Source organism: Manis pentadactyla, chromosome 16 (assembly GCF_030020395.1).
Source record: "Manis pentadactyla isolate mManPen7 chromosome 16, mManPen7.hap1, whole genome shotgun sequence".
NCBI classification, from domain to species: domain Eukaryota; kingdom Metazoa; phylum Chordata; class Mammalia; order Pholidota; family Manidae; genus Manis; species Manis pentadactyla.
In genome coordinates this window covers 53,665,962-53,685,090 of record NC_080034.1, presented here as the reverse complement: position 1 = coordinate 53,685,090, position 19,129 = coordinate 53,665,962, and the positions used below count along the sequence as shown (strand labels likewise).

Below are 19,129 nucleotides of genomic sequence, written 5' to 3'. Positions count from 1 at the left end.
TCACAGTAAGAAAACATGAAATTTAAACCACAGAATCCAAAGACTTTTGTTACAAAATGGTAATAAAATCTATTTTTGTTTCTTTAATTATTGATGCTTGTCAGACAACTTCATTAGATTGTGCACATAGATACACTTTTAAAAACAAGCTTTTATTCAGTTACCTGATTACTTTATTAGACAGAGATATTTCCCTTGCACCCTTTCTACCTTGTCAGAATGCACAGAGGACCTTCAGTATGTCTTAAGCAGGACCTATCAGATTGTACATACAATCGCGTATTTGTTTTTGTACATTTATGTATCAGAAGTTGTAAAGCGGTGGCTCACAGACGGTAAACAGCCCACAGCATGTGTTGTTACTATGTTTGGCTCATGCTTGTAAAAATTCTGAATTTGTTGCCAACATTTAACATTTGTGAGGACATGCATAAAGATCCATAATCTTGAAATATTGGTAGATCCTAGAACACTGGACCTACATGTCTACATGACAATTGGCAGGAGTTGAGTGATGACTGACACTTAAATGGGGGCATGACTTCCCTGTTTGCCATAGTCTCAACTCTTCTGTGTTATTTGTGTGGCTTTCATAGGCATTGGACTTTGAAACTTCTTGTGTGTGTGTCTCTGTGAGTGTGTATAAATACGTATACATACACACACAAGGCTTTTTGATTCTATGTATATATCTTGGCATTAATATGCACATACACACAGGATAAAAATACTTAATCACAATAATGTGTATAGAAATAGCCATTGGAGTACAAGGTATACAGCATAAAAATTTGTAAATAACCACGAATTAACTAGGAAGATATTTCTAAAATTTAACTTTAAAAATCCTTATAAATCAAAATAGAATGTTTATTTTTTTATTGCTACAAGAAATGTAACATCTAATTCACTACATTTAAAAAACTAAGAAGAGGAGAGAGGCTCAGAAAGCTGTATTTACATAGAAGGGCTTGAATGAGGTTATATTTACATCTCCTGGTCTATACCCTGAATGAGAGATAGCCAGAATACTATTTAACCAAATTTATCGAATCAGAAATCTCCTATAGCCTACCAGATGATACCCCAGGACTTAAAACCCTAATTTGTTAGTAATTCATAAAGTATTAGAAAAACTTTCTATAGCTTGACTATGACTAAACTAAAAGATAATTCATGTACAACCAATAAAGGTTATTATTAAACTATAGTTGACTATATATGACAAAGATGATCAAGTAATAAGAAAGCAACTTAGTAAATATGATGCCATGTGAGACCCTCTGCTATTTTGTAAAACAGTCTGAAATACCATACACATTAATATAAACGTGTCACAGAACTTTAAATTCATAAAAACATTTACACTCGTGACCTTATTTTATCTTTACAAATCCTCGCCAGGCAGATAATATCCCACTTTACAGATGATAACCCTGAAGCTAAGAAAGCACTCCAATGCTTATCGATCAAGAAGGTAAGAAAACCAGCACAGGAAACTGAAAAGGAGCAAAGGCAGAAAGAAAACCAAGTATGGTACTAGAAGCCAAGTGAAAACAGGGTTTCAAGGAGGGTGTGCTCTGGAACTGATGGGTGGGTCAGGTGAGGCCTAAGCACTGATCCCCAGACTGACGAATGGCCACGATAGGAGCACTTTCAGAGAAGCTGTGAAGGTGAGAATCTGACTAGAAAGAGTCCCAGAGCGACTTGGAGAAGAGAAATCAGAGAGAATCAGAACAAAGCTGTCCAGCAGGAGTTATTCTGTAAAGGAAAGGAGAGAAATGCGGGAAGTGGATGCAGGAGAAGTGAAGCTAAGGAGAAGAACCCAGGGGAGGAGGAGATGCTGATGCAGGTGAAGAGAACAAGGGGGTGGGATCTGAGGCACAAGATGGGAACAGGCTTAGGGAGGGGCACTGAGCATGGCACCGAGAGAGGGGTTCTTGTATGAACGCAGTCTGATAATAAGCATATGCATTTTAAGTCTCTTGCCAGTCACATTTAAATTAGAACTGTGAAGGCTCATACCTATTGGTTAAAGCAATATGATAATATAGCAAAAAATGAGTTGGCCGAATTATAAAGTAAGGAGTAAGAAGTGTAAGGGGCAGCATGAACTGAGGGCCAGACTCTTTACTAGATGTTCCCTCCGTCAAGCACTCTTCTCCATGTTTACTCGCCTGACCTCATCAGTACGAGCAACTACCTTTCCATAAACTCAGTCCCAAACATCCACCTGCCCATTGCCTCTTTTTCTTTCCAGACCATTTCCTTTAGCACTTGAAACTACTGTGCTAAGGGAAGGCAGATACAAAAGGCAAACTATTTTATGATTCAGTTTATATATAATGACCAGCAGAGGTAAATCCGTGGAGATAGAAGGTAGATTAGTGGTTGCCAAAGGCTGAGGGAGAAGGGGGAGAGTGACAACTAATGGGTACAAGGATACTTTTTTACGGTCATGAAAATGTTCTGGAGTTTAATAGTGGTGATCATTATATAACTGAATATATAAAAAACCACTGAATTGCACACCTAAAAAGTGAATTTTATGTGAATTCTATCTCAAAAAAATCCTCACAAAACTCTAACTCTATTTTGATCTGGCCATTAAAAGGTTCCGTTTCCGATCCCTCTTACGCGTGACAAGGGCCGTCATATGTACTGCCATAGACCTAAGATTACAGCTATACCAGATGGATACTGCCAGTATCCTGTATATCTGTATATCCTGGTATAGCTGTAATCTTAGGTCTATGGCAGTACGTATGACAGCCCTTGTCACAGACATCACAAAGGAGGAGCAGTTCTTCATTATCGCCCTTTCAACAGATCTGGCAGTACTATGAAACATGAAAAATCATTTAAAATTAATACTATTATGAAGAACAGTTATTGGGATATTAAACATACCATAATTCCTAATTCATATTAGTAATGAACATTCTGCTTGCTAACAAATATACAGTAGCCATACACATCTATGTATCTCTTGTTACACAGATAGGGACCACATGACGGGGTGAGCAGTTTAGTTGGGGTAAATGCACATTTCAGGTACACTGCAAAGAACAAAGCTAGAGGCTGAATGCCTGTACACACTTTCGAAGCATGTACACATTAACATATGAAATAATTAACAGACATTAGAGCCCATAAAGCGATGAATGGCTTTAATACAGGGTGTGTAAATTTTTTAATATATTTCATTTTTTCCTTATCTTAGCATCCTCATGATCTCCTGAGAAAGAAATAAGAGTTAGAGTAATTTTCAAGATCAAAATTAGGAAACTTGTATTAGTATCAGAACTGTGTGTAATAAAAGGATATTCCTATATTTTGACTAAAATTGTCCACCCATTTGTGATTGATTAAAAAAATCAAACATGTCCAACCCAGGAAACTTGGGGAAATCAACCCATATCAAACAGATGACACAAATGCAGAAAATGGACCCTACAAAATGATTTCTAAGGGAAAAAAACATATAAAAATTAAACCAAATAATTTAAGAAGTCATAGATTTTCTAGAACTAAAAATAAAATTTCTCTCTTGAGAAATTTCTAATACCATTAAGAACTTTAAAATCTGTAAAGACAATGCTTTCTCCCATGCATACATATTCTGTATAACAAGTTTCACAAAGGGAAAGGAGGGAAGTTGGACAGTAAAAACTTTCAAGATGCCTTTAAAAAATGGTAAATAGTAACATCATATATTTTGACACTTCGTTTATACTCCCAGTCACAGTAGAGAATGTTCTGCAACCAGTATTTTCAAATAATGAAAAGACTTAAACTATAAGTTATTTATACGAATTGAAAGTTATGGATTCATATATTCTTATAAGCAAAATAGCTTAACTATTCAAACTTAACTTCAATACACTAAGTCTTAATCCACAAAAGTCTAAATAGTCTTATATAACACAGTATGTACACTAATGATAGCTTAAGAATCTTATCAAAATGGCAAATAGAAAACTATACAATTTAGTAAATACCTATCAACTATATGAGTACATATGTCATACTAAAATTGGCATGTGTACTAAGAGCAAAAGCTGCAGTTTAATGTTCTAACAGTTTTATTTTATGACCCTTCCTAATACCATACCACTAAATATGGTATTATTTCTCCAAAACTGAGTTACATCATTACACGTTCTATTGTAAAAATAGTCGCTGCAAAACATTTGGAAGGTTATACTTCAACCCCTCTAACAACAAATTTAATTCATAAATATTAAGTTAATTGTTTTCTAAATATACTAAAAATACCATGAAGTCTGTTTTACTTCGCACATTTTTCATTTAAAAATAAAATTATTTTCTGACACTTATTAGGAAAGGGTGACAGATAGCAACCTCGTATCACTTTTGAAAAATCACAGTAAATAGCTCACAATATGTTAGAACAAATGTATTAATGTTGGTTTTAATTCCTTTGCTGCTACAGTAAAAAATAACAGATGTTGCCTACTGTTTAATATTAGCAACAATATGAAGAACACCCTGGACAGAAAATTATCTAGAGGCAAATTATGCCGGCTCCTTCTTGGTAAGGCTGGTGTCTGGCAAATGGGTACTTCTAAAGGTATTGAGCACTTAAACATTATGCTAGGACTTCGAGGATTATTATAGGCACTGTTACATCTAACTAAAGGTTACAATGTACTCATTCAACTTGGACATGAAACTCTGCCTTCTTTTTAAGGTAGTTTCACAGCAAATACTGTATTATTGAACATTAAAAAGAGAATTATGAGAGATGGTGTTAATGAGAAATGTGTATTAATAATCTGGAAAAGGTTATGAATTTCCAAAAACAGAAAAAATTCTGTAAATTGTAGGAAGTAAGTATACTACAAATAAGCAGCTTTTGGTACCGGTTTTGTTTTTTTGTGTAAAGGTTGTAACAAAACTGGCCACATTGTGATGATTCTCTTGGTGGATGAGAAAAATAACCATTCAAATTTAATTGTGTTGTAGGAATTCACTATTTTTTGATCATTATAGCCTAGACTCCACCAAACATATTTGTCTAACGTGACTTTAAAATGGATTTTAATAGTTTTTACAAGAAAATATTTTTACCTGGTAAAAAATGCTACCAGATGAACTGGACACTGTCTTAAAACTCATGGTAAATTCTAGTCTACATTGGGAAAGACCAAAATTTGAGGATACTGTGAAAACTGCAGATTCACTATTCTGTGGACATTTTAGGAAGAACTGAAAAAATACAGAAGAAACCGAATTTATTTCTATAGAATGAATAAGGTCTTCAGTAAAATAAGCACAGATATGAGAATGAAGGAAAGAATGCTAAATTATTTAAGGCTCACTTCTTTTCTTTGGGGAATGACTATTGTTGAGTAATCTTACTTCCGGTCATTCATGCAGACAAATGTCAAATGTTTGAATGTTAAAGCTAATCTATAATTTAAAAGCAAATGGTAAAGCAATTCACAAAAGTCTATGTATAATAAATATTTCTCTATGTGATAAGAGACAAAAGGGACACAGACATGATTTAACACATATTTGGTGCCTGGTACAAAACAGGGGTCACTACATGATAGTAACTAACTGGGCTCAAACACAGAAGATGAAAAAAATTTTTGAATTATTAGACAAAAGACTTAAAAGATCTACTTTTCATGTGAACTGCATCTGATGTCAAATACATGATATTGGATAAAGTAAGAGCTCTCTGCTTATTTTGTATTTATTATCTAAGAATTTCTTAGCATTAAAAAAATTAAAATTGATAAAAACATAAGGAACATTTTAGGGATGCAATGAATGTATACTACAGGTAATGTTAGCAACTGCCATGTTTACAAAAGCAAAAGAATATTTGGATTAACAACTTCAGAATATTTACATTAACAACTATGATTAGATTAACAACATAATTAACTATTATGCTGACTGAACACAGAAGACAACTTCAGTCCATTATAAACAATATCTAAAGGAGGGAGAATCGAGATTAAAGATGAACACATTTGATTGATTACTTCAAAAAGCTCACAACAAGGAGGAAAGTATCAAACCATACAGCATTTAAGAACTAAGAAAACTCGGGTACAGCATACATTATTCTGACAGTAAGAAATGTAGAATTAAGAAAAATCTGGAGGTTGGGAAAAAAACAGGACAGAGTAAACTAGTTATAGTATTTCTTAAATAAAAACACTTACAGCTTTCATAATTGATTTTTCCCATGCTATGGATTTCTGTAACTGCTGAATGCACAGAGCCACCTGTGCAGCACTGCGAGCTTCTGATAATGCCCATCGCCATACCCTGAGACCGGGAACAATGTCCTCTTCAATTCTGCATTGAAATATAGAAAAATTAAGTAGGTCATGTCCACACTTACGGTTACTGAATCTGAAACAATCATCACACTGAAAGCCAAGTGATGATGAAACATGTAACAGCCAATAAGTATAAGGTTTAAGCAACTAAATTTGATGTAGTGCACAGACTGTGGCTACGTGCCTCAAAGCTTAGTCACAATCAGGTAAATGTAAGATCACTTCGCAGGATTATCAACACACATAACAAAAGAAAAAACATTTTTTACAAAGCACCATGCAAATAGCATGATCCATGTGGATCACAGACATACAAGAAGATACATAGATAACAGGCAATAGAAAATAGGCTCCAGTTAGCAAAGAAGCACAATAATTTTTCAAGTTAATTTCAATAACCTACCTGTCATCATCACCACTAATGGATGGTGCAGGAGCAGGGACAGTAACTGTGCCCACATTATCCAGTTTGATCTGAATGGTGGTACTTAAGGGGCTCTTCAGATACCTTCTTTCAATGTTTCGCTCCAACTCAGAGAGCCTGGTTACAGCTATATCTAGGGGGTTGTCACTCTTCCGCTCTAGTGCATGCGCACTGCTTTCTTCTTCGCCAGTAAATTCTCCATCGTGCTCCTTGCACAAGTTAGAAAATGACTTATGTTCAAAATAGACCAAGTCCTCCCTTTCTGATGCCGGTTCTGGACACATCCAACCCTATATACCAAGAGAGTAATGTTATCATGGTTTCCTCTTAAAATGCCTGATGGGTGAATTACCTTTACTTAAAATACAGAGCCGACACCAACAGATCTCAAGGATCATTACTACAAGTTTTTACCTTGTGTTTCCTAATGCTAGGTAAAAATAAGGAAGAAAATTATTAAAAAGTTAGAAGTTTGAAGAAGAAAATTTAACAAGTTTTGATATTATGAGAGGTAGAGTGGAGATCAGCCAAGTATTCCGAGGGACTTCACACCAACTGCTTGTTCTTTCACGGGCCCACTTTAGATGGGAATCTCTCGACAGCAGGGACTTTGTGCCTCCTGTTTTTTCATTCCTTCCGCCACTCCTCCTGCACAGGCCCTTGTACTGCCCATCCTGGCCTCAGGAGCTCTGCATGAGCTGCTACATTTGCCCGCAGAGCTTTTCCCCTCTCCTTTGCACCTAGTTAGTGACTGCACTCAGCCTGTGGCCCTCACGTGAGAATTTATTTCTTCAGGGAACCCTTCCCTGACCTCTTTTAGGAGGCAAGCCTCTCTCTTACAGACTCTCATAGAACCATGTGATATTCCATACCTGTGGCAGTCACAATCTGATACTGCTGTGATTATTTAATTAATATCTTTCTACTTCTAAATTCCTTGAGGGCAGGGACCATGTCTACTTTTACTCATTTCATCTCCAGCAGTGGGAAGGCAAATATTAGACACTCAAAATATATGTTGATCGAATAAATGAATGGTCTTATAATTCAGCTTGCTTACAATGATCCTTTGGCTCAAAACCCTTCAGAGTTCCTAATGTTCAGTCAAGTCCAGTTTACCATGACATTCAAGTACCTCAATCTCCCTCTTTCGCTCATATTCCCATTCAGGCATCCTACACTGCAATCGAATTCCATGACTTGTCACACCACAGACATGTCCTGAGCTTCCTGATCCTGGTGCTCTGCCCAGTTATTAACTCTTCCTAGTAGCACTCCTTGTTCTCTGTCAAAAGCTTCTCCATCTTCTCAAGTTCCATCTGGACTTCTACAGGCAATCTTCCTTGATCTTTCCCCTATCTTCACGAGAATCAGTGTATCCCTGTCCTAAATTCATGAATGACTTTGTACGTCTTCACAATCCGTTACTAGATTCTGCAGGGCTGTATATATGTATTATTGCCCTATTGTACGGAATGCTTTCTGAGGGCAGAAACCACATTTTATTCAACTTTGTGGTGTCCACTCTGATGTAGAATAGGTACTTTGTAAAAGAATATTAAGTAAAAAGTAGAATGAACATGATCCTTTTTATTAAATCTCTTTAGAGATAATTATTTTTCTTATATATCAGAATTCTTCCTCTTTACCTCAAGAGAATATTCATTTTTAGAAAGTATGGATGAATTTATAAAGGGTACATACAACACATTACTGCATCATATATGCCATGACAAATGAACCTCAGTCCCGTATTTTGAAAGGGATCTGAAATTGCTAAATCAAGGGAATCCTATAAATGTAACACATCTTGATTTTTGCAAGGCAAAAGACAAGAAAATGAGGACTGGATTAGAATTTGAGAAGGTGGATGGTTGAAAATTGTCTGCAAAGCCCTGTGACAGACACAGCTTACCACCTCAGAAAAGGTCCTCACTGCCACTCTCTAAGGGCTCTTTCTATATTTGGCTTGTCATGTTAATATACTTGTGAACAGCTCGGTTCAACTATTAAATATGCAGGTGACTTAACTAGGAAGGAAGTTTAATATTCTCTATGACAGGACTGTGATAAAAATAGTTTCATATGCTGAAAAATATACCCAAATGAAATTAATAAAAATAGAACAATGATAAATGTAAATTTCAGCTTTGAAGTTTAAGCAACCAATCAAAGAAATATTGGATGTGATACAACACACTTAAAAGCACAATAAAAGATGCAGAAGGATTTTTTTCTAAGAATGCATACTCAGTTTAGCAACGGTATGGTTTGGATGTTAAAAAGCTAGTACAAATTGGCATGAAGAGAAGTATAGTGCCAGTTTAAGGGAAGTAAAAGTCCCATGAACACATTAGGCATCTCTGTGTATAGTGAGGGGTACATTTTAAGAATATAGACACTGCCGTTTAATCAGAAGAGAATCGTGTGCCTGGAAACCATTTCACTGGACCGATGGCTGAAGGAATTAATCAGCTTATAAAAGAGAAAACTGAAAGAGAGACACAGGAACTGTGTTTACAGGAGCTAGAAGAGTAATTCGGCTTTCTACAGAATCAGAAGTAGATTCTTGCAGATTTTCCTACAATATAAAACAGAATTTCCATATTATCAGCAATATTGAAAATAGAAATGAATGCATCTAAGTAGTACCAAGGCCACCTGCTTAATGTGTCTTCACAATGGCTGGTTCCCAGGGCTGACCACATAAATATTTTGTTTTTAGGAAAAAAAATCATTAAATCTTTTATAGATGGTAAAATGTTTTGTGGTTATTTTCATCACTTGTTGTTTTAGATTCCTCAAGACTAATATAATTACAATTCATTTCTTTAAAAAATCCATAATAATCCCATAATACTGTATTAATAGGATGTTAGAGCATCTCACTTAAAAAACCAATTTCATTTATCTTAGCTAGTGAGAACATGGGCAAGAACATCTAAGCAGTCGGTAATGTGATAAGTCAATAAACCAAGATCTCAGTATGTCCCCAGGAAAACGTTAGGCCCACGCTCTGACTTTACATACAATTTCAAAAAGCTGATGATATGCTTTTCCAACCAATGGCCAATTAGAACCGGCAAATTAAAACCAGAGGGAGATGGTTATGGGAGGAAAACAGGGATAGTAGAACTAACCAAATTCAAACCGGCAAGTAGTAACAACCAACCATGAGAGATGATGAAGACAGACTATGGAAAGCAGATGTAGTAGTTTAAAAGGTAAAGCACACTAGGGCCTTTTAAATTACTGTAGGGGCAAAATCCCTTCACAGTCCCTGAGGGAATCATTACCCAATATTTGGTCTTCATACTGATGATCCGGTGTCACCAAGAGAATTTAAATCAAACTCACTATTCTCAATTTAAAAAGGCAGGGTAATGGTAACCTAAGCGATCCAACACACATGCTAAAAAATGATGGCACTAAATAGAATAATTTTCATTTCTCCAGAAAATTAACTTGTGTAGAAGAAAGAGTTCATTTGTTGAAGATGCCAGAAAGGTGAGGCATTTTTATATTGTATTATAGTACCAGGAGGAGGATACATATAGTTTGCTAGCACAATTTCAGTAAATGATAAATTTGTTTCCCTAAGTTGGTAACTATGTCTGTGGTAAAAAAAGGGACATTTTGTTAGCTCTGAAAAAATGACATTTTTTGAGATGAGATCCTCCAAAGTATTAAAGTAATTAATGCAGCTAGTTTGTAATCATGGTAGAACAGTATCATGGCATAAGTCTCACATTCTGAGTGAAATATGAAATATTCAATCAAATTACACAGAAACTACATTTTCTAAGCCTTTTCAAGTGTCTGTCTCATGCTTATTCATCATCCATCCATTTATTCTCAGAGACATCACATTATCAATTGAGAAGAGACATTTATATTCTTTTTAAAACCAAAAATTTTTGCACAAAGGTGAAGCTTTTCTTTTGTTGTCCTTTTAGTTTCAATCATTGCTGTGACATGGCAATGCCCAGTCAATAAATAATTAAAACTTTACATATATACATAGGATGTGAGTATGTGTAGCACAACGTAACGTATTTTAAAATTAGCAGTTTTAAATCATAGAGTGAAAGTTCAACATGTAACATGGCTATATAACATGGCTTGCATACAAGACAATTACCAGGCACATAGAAACATTGCAGAAGTAGTTTGCCATTACATTTATCGTGGCTGAAACTATGAAATCCTGCTTGTGGTGAAGAACTGCAGACCAGAAATGATATTTCTAATGCCACTGAGGAGGTGGGCAAGGTTTAGTAAGAAGAACTCGGGAGGACAGAGCTGGTTTGATCCCACATTTAGCCACTTACTATATTATGACCACTGACAGGTTACTTACTCTGAGTGTTGTTCCTTACCTGTAAGATGGGGGGAAATTAATCAAAGTGAGAACATTTAGCGCAGTAACTGGCATGTATCAGGCATACAATAAATATTAGTTACCTTCCATTATTCTAAAAACAGATTTTATTACAAGTCAATTTTACCTTTACTTGCAAACTTGCTGATGCGACTCTCCTTTCCAGATCTTCTACCTGTTGAAGAATCCTCAAATCCACTTCCATTGCTTGTTCTTCTACTGACCAGTTCTCCACAATATCTCGAGTTACCTGGTTTTCTTCATTTTCATTTAATTCAATAATGGTAACTATATTTGAAAGGAAATTTATTTTAAAATCCACTTTATCTCTCAATGATTTCTTCCAGAATGTGAATGAAATTCCAGGGGTACCACGTACAAGTACATTTAACACACACAAATTCACTTGTGAATAAGCAAGGCAGCTGACTCTTGCAAAAGGAGCAATAAGTACTCTTCTTTAGAAACAGAACAGTATGTCTGCAGGTTGTAACAAACTATCAAAAGTAGTACCAATTTAAGAAAATGTAAATTGTTTTTGGGCAAGATAGGAAAAAAAAAGCCTATTAGTAAGAAATTAAGATTAAGACATACTAAAATATGCTTTAAGATGAAAGAATTAATTCTCATAACTAAGCAAGAGAGCAGAAATAAATCTCTTTTAGGTGCCCACCATCCTTATTCTCGATGCAGGCTTGAGTGATGTAATCCAGGTGTTTCTGAATTTGTTTTTGTAATGCCTTTTCTCTTATGCCTCTGGGATGTAGCACTTTGAGCAAAGCTTTTAAATGCTCTGGGTCAGTAATTCTCCACCAGCCAAACTGCATTTCTAAGCCAAGATAAACATGTAGGGCATTTACAGATATTCAGAATATGAATTAATGGCATGCTACAAATGAAAAAATTTATAACTATATAAAAGCATCAAAGATTCAGCTATAATATAGAGATCTGTAACAATACAATAAAGTAAGTGGCTACAGCAAACCCTCTCAAGGTACCCACCTTCTGGAATAGGCTTTGGACTAGGATAATCTACTGGTTTGGCTACTTCAAGAGCTGCAGGTGACTTAGAGGGCGGCTGGGCCCGAGGAGTTGGTGAAGAAGCAGCTGGCGCATCGGCTTGGGTAAGGGAAGTGTCCTCCCAAGGTGTTCTTGGCAGTAACAACTGGTCCCTGGGGAGAGGACTGTAGACCTTGCCTGCACCACCTGAACCGGTACTGACCAGATTCGAGTCTGTCTCTTCCACGCTGTTCTGTGTCACCGTTGGCTGCATGCTGCCCGGTGAGTGTCTCCCACGGTTCTGGTGAGGCAGTGCGCACCCATCTGCACCGCTCTTTGGTTTGGGGGTCGTTACATCTGACTCAGGAGGCACCTTAGCTACTTCTAAAAGCTTGCTTAATTTGGAAAAAGAGCCAGGATTCTGAAGAATTAGATTTGTGTTATCTTTTTCGTTAGGATCTTCCTTTTGCTCACAATGATCCGGATTTGAACAATTTAAAGGGTCGTCAGAAGTATCAAATATTTCTTTGGTCTGGATGCTTTCTGCTTTTTTTAGTTTTTTTCTTTCTTTTGCAATTTCTTTCAGCCCTACAAAATCCAAAAGCATTAAGAAGATCAGTTCCTCTAGATCAAACCATACTATATTTACTGCTATTTATCAAATCATATGCATAAATACTTTAACAAATTTCTCTAGCTTACTTAATACTCTTCATTTTTTTCTTTTATACACTAGCTTGTTACGCTCATTGGAAAAAATTTTGTAATTTTGTAACTAACCACAAAAAATTACAATAATAAAAAATATTAAAAGCCATAATATACAAATTACTGCTAACATTTTTGTATTAATTTTTCCAGGAATTCTCTATGCACACATGAAATCCTATTTTACAGATTTCCAACCTGTACGTTTTACTGAATAATACTCTTTAATTATTCTGATGTGTCAATAAATATATACCTACGCCTTAAATTGTAATTACTATATTCAGTGGAATATATCATAAAAAATCAACCTTCTATTGATAGTTATTAATAGGGTCCAATTATTCATTAGTAGAAACAATGCTAGAAATGATGAATGATCTTAGATCTGTGTTAGGATTTTTTTTCTCCTGATTTACTTCCTTAGGATACATTTCCAGAAAAAAACTGAGTCCTAAGATATTACTTTTCAGAGTTTTTGAAATATATTGTCAAATTGCCCTCCAGAAAGTCTAGATCAATATACAATCATACTTACACAAGGGCATCTGTTTGCCTACACCCTCAATGAAACTGAAGACTATCAATAACTTTTGTCTTTGGAAATATCCGGGAGGTGAGAATCTAAACTCTATTTTTTTCTGATCATTAATAAGACTGGATATTTTTCTGTAGGATAATAGGTATTTCTCCTTAGTGAACTTCTTGTCCATATTTTTTACCAGTGTTTTAATAATAATTGATAAGAAGTGTTAGAAAAATATAAACCTACTTTATTTAATTTGAAAAACGATGTATGTTCACAGTAAAATATTCAGTAATAAGAGGCTAATGTAACCCTTTCCTGCCCTACTCCCTCAGTTCCTATTTCTAATCTTCAGATGTAACTGCTTAATCAATCATGTCCATACATCCATCCTTTGGGAAATCTTACATGCATGCATATGACTATTAGTTTGTGCTGTTACATAAATGGGATGCTACTGTTTTCTGCAACATTTTTATTTGGATAAAATTCAAATGCCTAAGCAAGGCCTCCAACACTGTATGATCTGGTTCCTGAAAACCACTCTTGTCCTTGCTAACCTTGCTCACCTTTCTCCCTTTTTTCAGCTTCTCAAACATGGTAAGTTATGTCCTTTCTTGGGGCCTTTGCACTGGGTGTTCCTCTGCCTGAAATCCTGTTTTGTTGACTGGCTCCTTACCCTTCATGTTTCAGATTAAGTATCACCTATTCACAAAGGTTTTCCCTGACTACTCTATTTCAAGTAGGGTCCCCATCTTATTATTCACCTTAGAATATCATCATCCTATATGTTTCTTTTGCAGAATTTACCATTATACACATTAACCTGCTAATTTTTAAATATTTCATTCCATACCCCACCCTACACACTACAATTTAACTCAACAAACGTTACTTAAAGGCAGAGCAATGTTTATATTGCTTTAACAGGATCCCAGCTACCTAACATGGTGGCTGCTATGAAACTGGGGCTCAATAAATACTTTTTGGATGATGAAATAAAAGGATGACTTTACTATTTTCACTATATACCTTAGATTGCTTTCTGTGGTGAAACATAGAACTGTACCACATTTTCCTTCAGTCAGCTGCATAATATTCTTATATGGGTATCATAATTTATTTATTCATATATCCAAAGCTCGCAAATTTCCTTAATTTTGTACAAGTTACTAGCTAGCAAGGAAGTACTAATATTTGTGCTTGATTTATTCTGAGAACTAGTATCTCAAAAATCACTTTCATATATCCAAAAACAAACAGATCAACTAACCACACTAGGTCTGAGACTAGTAGGGGATTTCAGAGGTGATACATTTTAATAGCCTATTCATGGGGTCGTTAACTTTAATATCCAAATTCTTACTTATAGACAGTTAAACCTCTCATTAAAATGTAAAAATTATTTTTAAAATCTTGGAAGTTTATAAGGATGTTAAGTACACAGAGATTTTTTAGATAGTTTTTCTTTCACCAATTTCACACAATCCCCTGTTCTTTCCAGCCCTTACTATGCTTCAACAGACACTTAGATTGGTCCCCTATCTTGGCTATTGCAAATAGTGCTGCAATGAACACGGGGATGCAGATACTGATTTGAGTTTCCATTTTCATTTGTTTGGATAAGTACCCACAAGTGAAAGTGCTGGGTCATATGCTAGTTCTAACTTTTCTGAGGAACCTCTGTACTGTTTCCAATAGTGGCCGCAACAATTTACATTCCCTGCAACAGTACCCAAGAGCTCCCTTCTCTCCACATCCTCACCAACACTTATTTCTTGTCTTTTTGATAAGAACCACTCTAACAGGATGAGGCGATATCTAATGTAGTTTGCATTTCCCTGACAGTTAATGATGTCGAGCCTCTTTTCAGGTACTTGTGGCCATCTGTGTGTCTTCTTAGGGAAAATGTCCACTGAGATCTTTAGATTGTTTATTTTGCTATTGAGTCATATTTGCTTTTGAGTTCTTTATATACTTTGGATAACAGGCCTTTATCAGATATAAGATTTGCATATATTTTTTCCCATTTAGTAGATTGCCTTTTCATTCTGTTCATGTTTTCTGTTGCTGTTCAGGGGCTTATTAGTATGACAGTCCCACTTACTTATTGACTTATTAGTTACTTAGTTTATGTTTTCCATGCTTTAAAATATTTTTATGTTTAAATATTTTAAGCAATCAGTTAAAAAAAGAACTCACTACACTCTCCTGTTTAACTAACATTCTGACCCATTCATATCAATCTTTAAAAATAAACACAACTGAAGCCTCTAAGTGCCCTCCCTGATTCTATCTCTATCAGCAACTTTTACCCTGGGAAGGCAGACCATGACTTTCACGCATCATTCCAATATACGATTTTATACCCATTCTTCATATTCTTTGACTCACAAGAAATAAATTACTGTGCAGAAGAGTAACTCTGCTTGTTATAGGCCAACAATATTTACATGCCAGCCACTATTCTAAACCATTTTCAATTATTATTAACCGTCCTTTGTGCCCCAAGGGTACTTACATTGTTATATAGTACCTGTTCTAGACACCTATGTGATTAATCAGTCCCTTCTTTACATTGGACTGTTAAACATCTACATGGATGGCATGGACTAATGTTTTGTTTATCTTTGAACATCCAGTGCCCAGAAATGCCCGACACATACTGCGTATTCAAAAAAAACGAGCTGAAAGAAGTTTTCGCCTCCCTACACCACCCTCGGGCAATGGCTACATGTAAGCACTGACTTGACGCTGTGGCCCCATCAGAATCTAAGCATTTGAAAATGCCCAGACATAGTATTCTGAAACATTCAATTCAAGACAGTTTACCGGGCCTATAAATGCACTGTGTACTGCGCTAGTTAATTTAACAGAAACGGAGCCAGAAAAGCAGAGTCTAAAGGTAGAATATGAAGGATGTGTGATAATACTTAAGAAAGTAAGAAGTTTAATGGAGAAGAAGGTAATCACAAATTTCAAACACATACAAGACTTCAAGATGAATGAGTCTTATGCTAAGGGTCTTAGATTTAAGCAGTTTACCTCCAGGGCTACCGTCAGGATGGATGGTTGCTGCAAAGGTTAAAGAGTAAAGCACATGTTGGAAAATTTGACAGTGCGAAGGAAGAGAAACGGAGCAGCAGCCACACAGTAAAATACAGGTAAACATCTGTGTCCACTAAATGGGTGGATGTCAGAAAGTGCAGAAGAAGAAAAATAATGGACTGGAAAGGAATATTTATCAGTGAAAGGGGCATTATGAGTTCAAAAGAAATGAAAAACAAGGTTTTACAATGTTTATCCACAATGCACATTTGATTCTGAAAGCACACAATATATCGAAGGAGTAACAGGGTTTTAAAACGTATGATTTGTTATATTACTTTGTAACAGATTAATGGCTCCTACCTGCAGCGCTCTCCATGCCTTCTACAAAAATCCCCCCACACTGGGGAAAAATCCAATACCGACGTCTGTAACGATCCTGGCCAAACATCATCGAACGTAAAGAGTGAGACGCATCAAAGAGCTCCCTTCTGTACTGACTCTGTTGCTGTTAAAAAATGATGCATACAATTACGCTATGGGTGTTAAGCACTTTAAAAATTGATATTTAAGTGACTTTATACTTATCATGGCTTTAGAGCAGGTAGATTTCACTATTGAAGAAAGGCAGCAAAAGAACTAATATCACACATCTGACTTCAGTTCCAGTAACAGTTGTAAAGACAGAAATTACTTTGAGGGTAATTAGAATATTTTTGTTGCCAAGGATTAAAAATGTTTTGTTTTATTAGGTATCTTATAGTAAAGCATGTCTTATATTTGGTAATAAACAATGTGATCAAGTGTTTCACTGAGCCAAAGAAAATTGGCTCAATTCTAATGTTACAGTGTGTAACAAATAACACTCACATATACCTGTATTTGCCAATTTTTATACTCATGCTGCAAACCTTAGGCAGCACATCACTAAATTTTGGAATAACTGTGTGATGAATCTAATGACATAAAATGCAGATATCTCATAATACTAATCCTGAAATACTTCACTAATGCTACTGAAATTCAGTTTTACATGAGAAGTACATACATATACAGTTTATAGATCCAGTGCAAATAAAACCCACAAATACACTAATGTAAAATACAACACAGGATGCTGAAACTATTACCATGAAATCTGACTGAATTTTAAAAGTAATGAATTCCAAGAAATAATTTATTGATATTTTGTATTTAAATAAAGAGCTAAAGAATATAGTTCTTGATTAAGTTAGTACCATGTCTTAAGAGGGAGGCCTTTAACATTGGCAAGAAACTTTTACGGTTTAATTGTGAGAATGTTTCTGGAGCTCTCCATTTTAATTACTTACAAGAAGCTTGCTTTTATTTAGCAGTCACAAAAAAGGAATCCCATACAAGGTGGATTTTTAAAACACTGCAAAAATGATGTACGCTATAATCTGAAAAGTGCTTACTTTACTCAGCTTTTCAATCTGTTTTTCTAGCTCTTCAACACTTGCTGCTTGGTCACCTTCATCCTATACATGACAAAATACTGTATCATTTACCGGTTTTAAGATTTATTCAATCAATCAGTGGATATTTAATGAAGGCCTCCTATATGCAAAGCACTAGGATAGGCCCTATGGAAATGAGTAAGCCTCAGCTCTCAGTTCTTTGTAAACTAATAATCTGGTAGGGAGACACATGCACATCACACTATGAAAATAAAAACCACTACACAGAGGAAGCCATAGGGACCCCAAAAGAGGTAGAGATTTAAGAGTCATGGAGTTCAGGAGAGGGTGAGATTACTTTTAGTGGGAATCTTTACCAGGAGAGGCTACATGGAAGAAGTTGTGTCTTAATTAGCTACCGAAGAGTGGTTCGGATTTGATCAATCAGAGAAAGGGCAGGGCATTCCAGAAAGAGTATGATGTATCTTGACATGAAAGGTACATGAAGAGGTAAGACAGGAGATGAGGCAAGGATGAGTTCAGGGTTAAACGATCTAGAGCTATAAATGCTTGACCACGGTCAATAACGTAATCCTTTGAGGGAGGTTAAAAGTGAGAACTATGCTTACAAAGATAATACGGCAATAGTTCTAAGATGGCCTGGAGCAGGGAAAGGATTAACATTGTCAAATCTGGTTAGGATTCCACTGCAGTGATTCAAGAGGGAGGGAGAATGTGGGACTTACATAGGTAAAAGAAACAGAAACGGACAAAAACAAATGGATATAAGAGATTATTACCTAATTAGAAATGTTAAGTCATGGCAACTCATGGGTATGAGGCAGAGAGGGGTGAGGGAGACAAAGGAAGGAGTAAATTATGGTAAGAGTTTAAATCTGGGAGACTGCAAAAATACTGGTACCATTCACCGAAGGAGTCATTTTTAGGGCAAAGAAGGTAAATTATATTTTGAACACATTGAGCTTTTAGAAGAAAAATAATCCGTACAATATATATTACTAATTTCATAAGTGGTACTTTACTGGTGATTACATGAAATTTTTCATTCTAGAAAATGAATATAGGAAAACAACCACCAAATTATATGTTTTAGAGGGAAAGCATCAAGTAAAAGGTACATGTCTTTTCTTTGTATCTTAGCCACGCTACTTCCTATGGGCAAACTACTTAACTCTTCTAAGACTATTTCCTTACCTGTAAATTGGTAACAACATTTCCTGTAACATGGGGGCATCTGTGAGGGCTGAGAAGAACAGATCTGAAAGTAACCAGCAA

The 19,129-nt window shown here is 35.7% G+C and overlaps 1 protein-coding gene across 4 annotated transcripts in view; it reads right to left on the bottom strand.

Annotated features, from left to right (window-relative positions):
* LOC130681192 (bromodomain adjacent to zinc finger domain protein 2B-like) overlaps positions 1–19,129 on the bottom strand; it is a 112,013-nt gene that overhangs the window by 5,433 nt on the left and 87,451 nt on the right. For all 4 annotated transcript variants that reach the window (XM_057493673.1, XM_057493672.1, XM_057493670.1 and 1 more), the window contains 7 exons: positions 17,852–17,914; positions 16,779–16,923; positions 12,137–12,721; positions 11,805–11,960; positions 11,259–11,419; positions 6,730–7,040; positions 6,207–6,342 (listed from right to left, as the gene is read on the bottom strand). In XM_057493673.1, the coding sequence (XP_057349656.1) occupies positions 6,207–6,342; positions 6,730–7,040; positions 11,259–11,419; positions 11,805–11,960; positions 12,137–12,721; positions 16,779–16,923; positions 17,852–17,914 (1,557 nt within the window). The remainder of the gene's footprint in view (positions 1–6,206; positions 6,343–6,729; positions 7,041–11,258; positions 11,420–11,804; positions 11,961–12,136; positions 12,722–16,778; positions 16,924–17,851; positions 17,915–19,129) is intronic.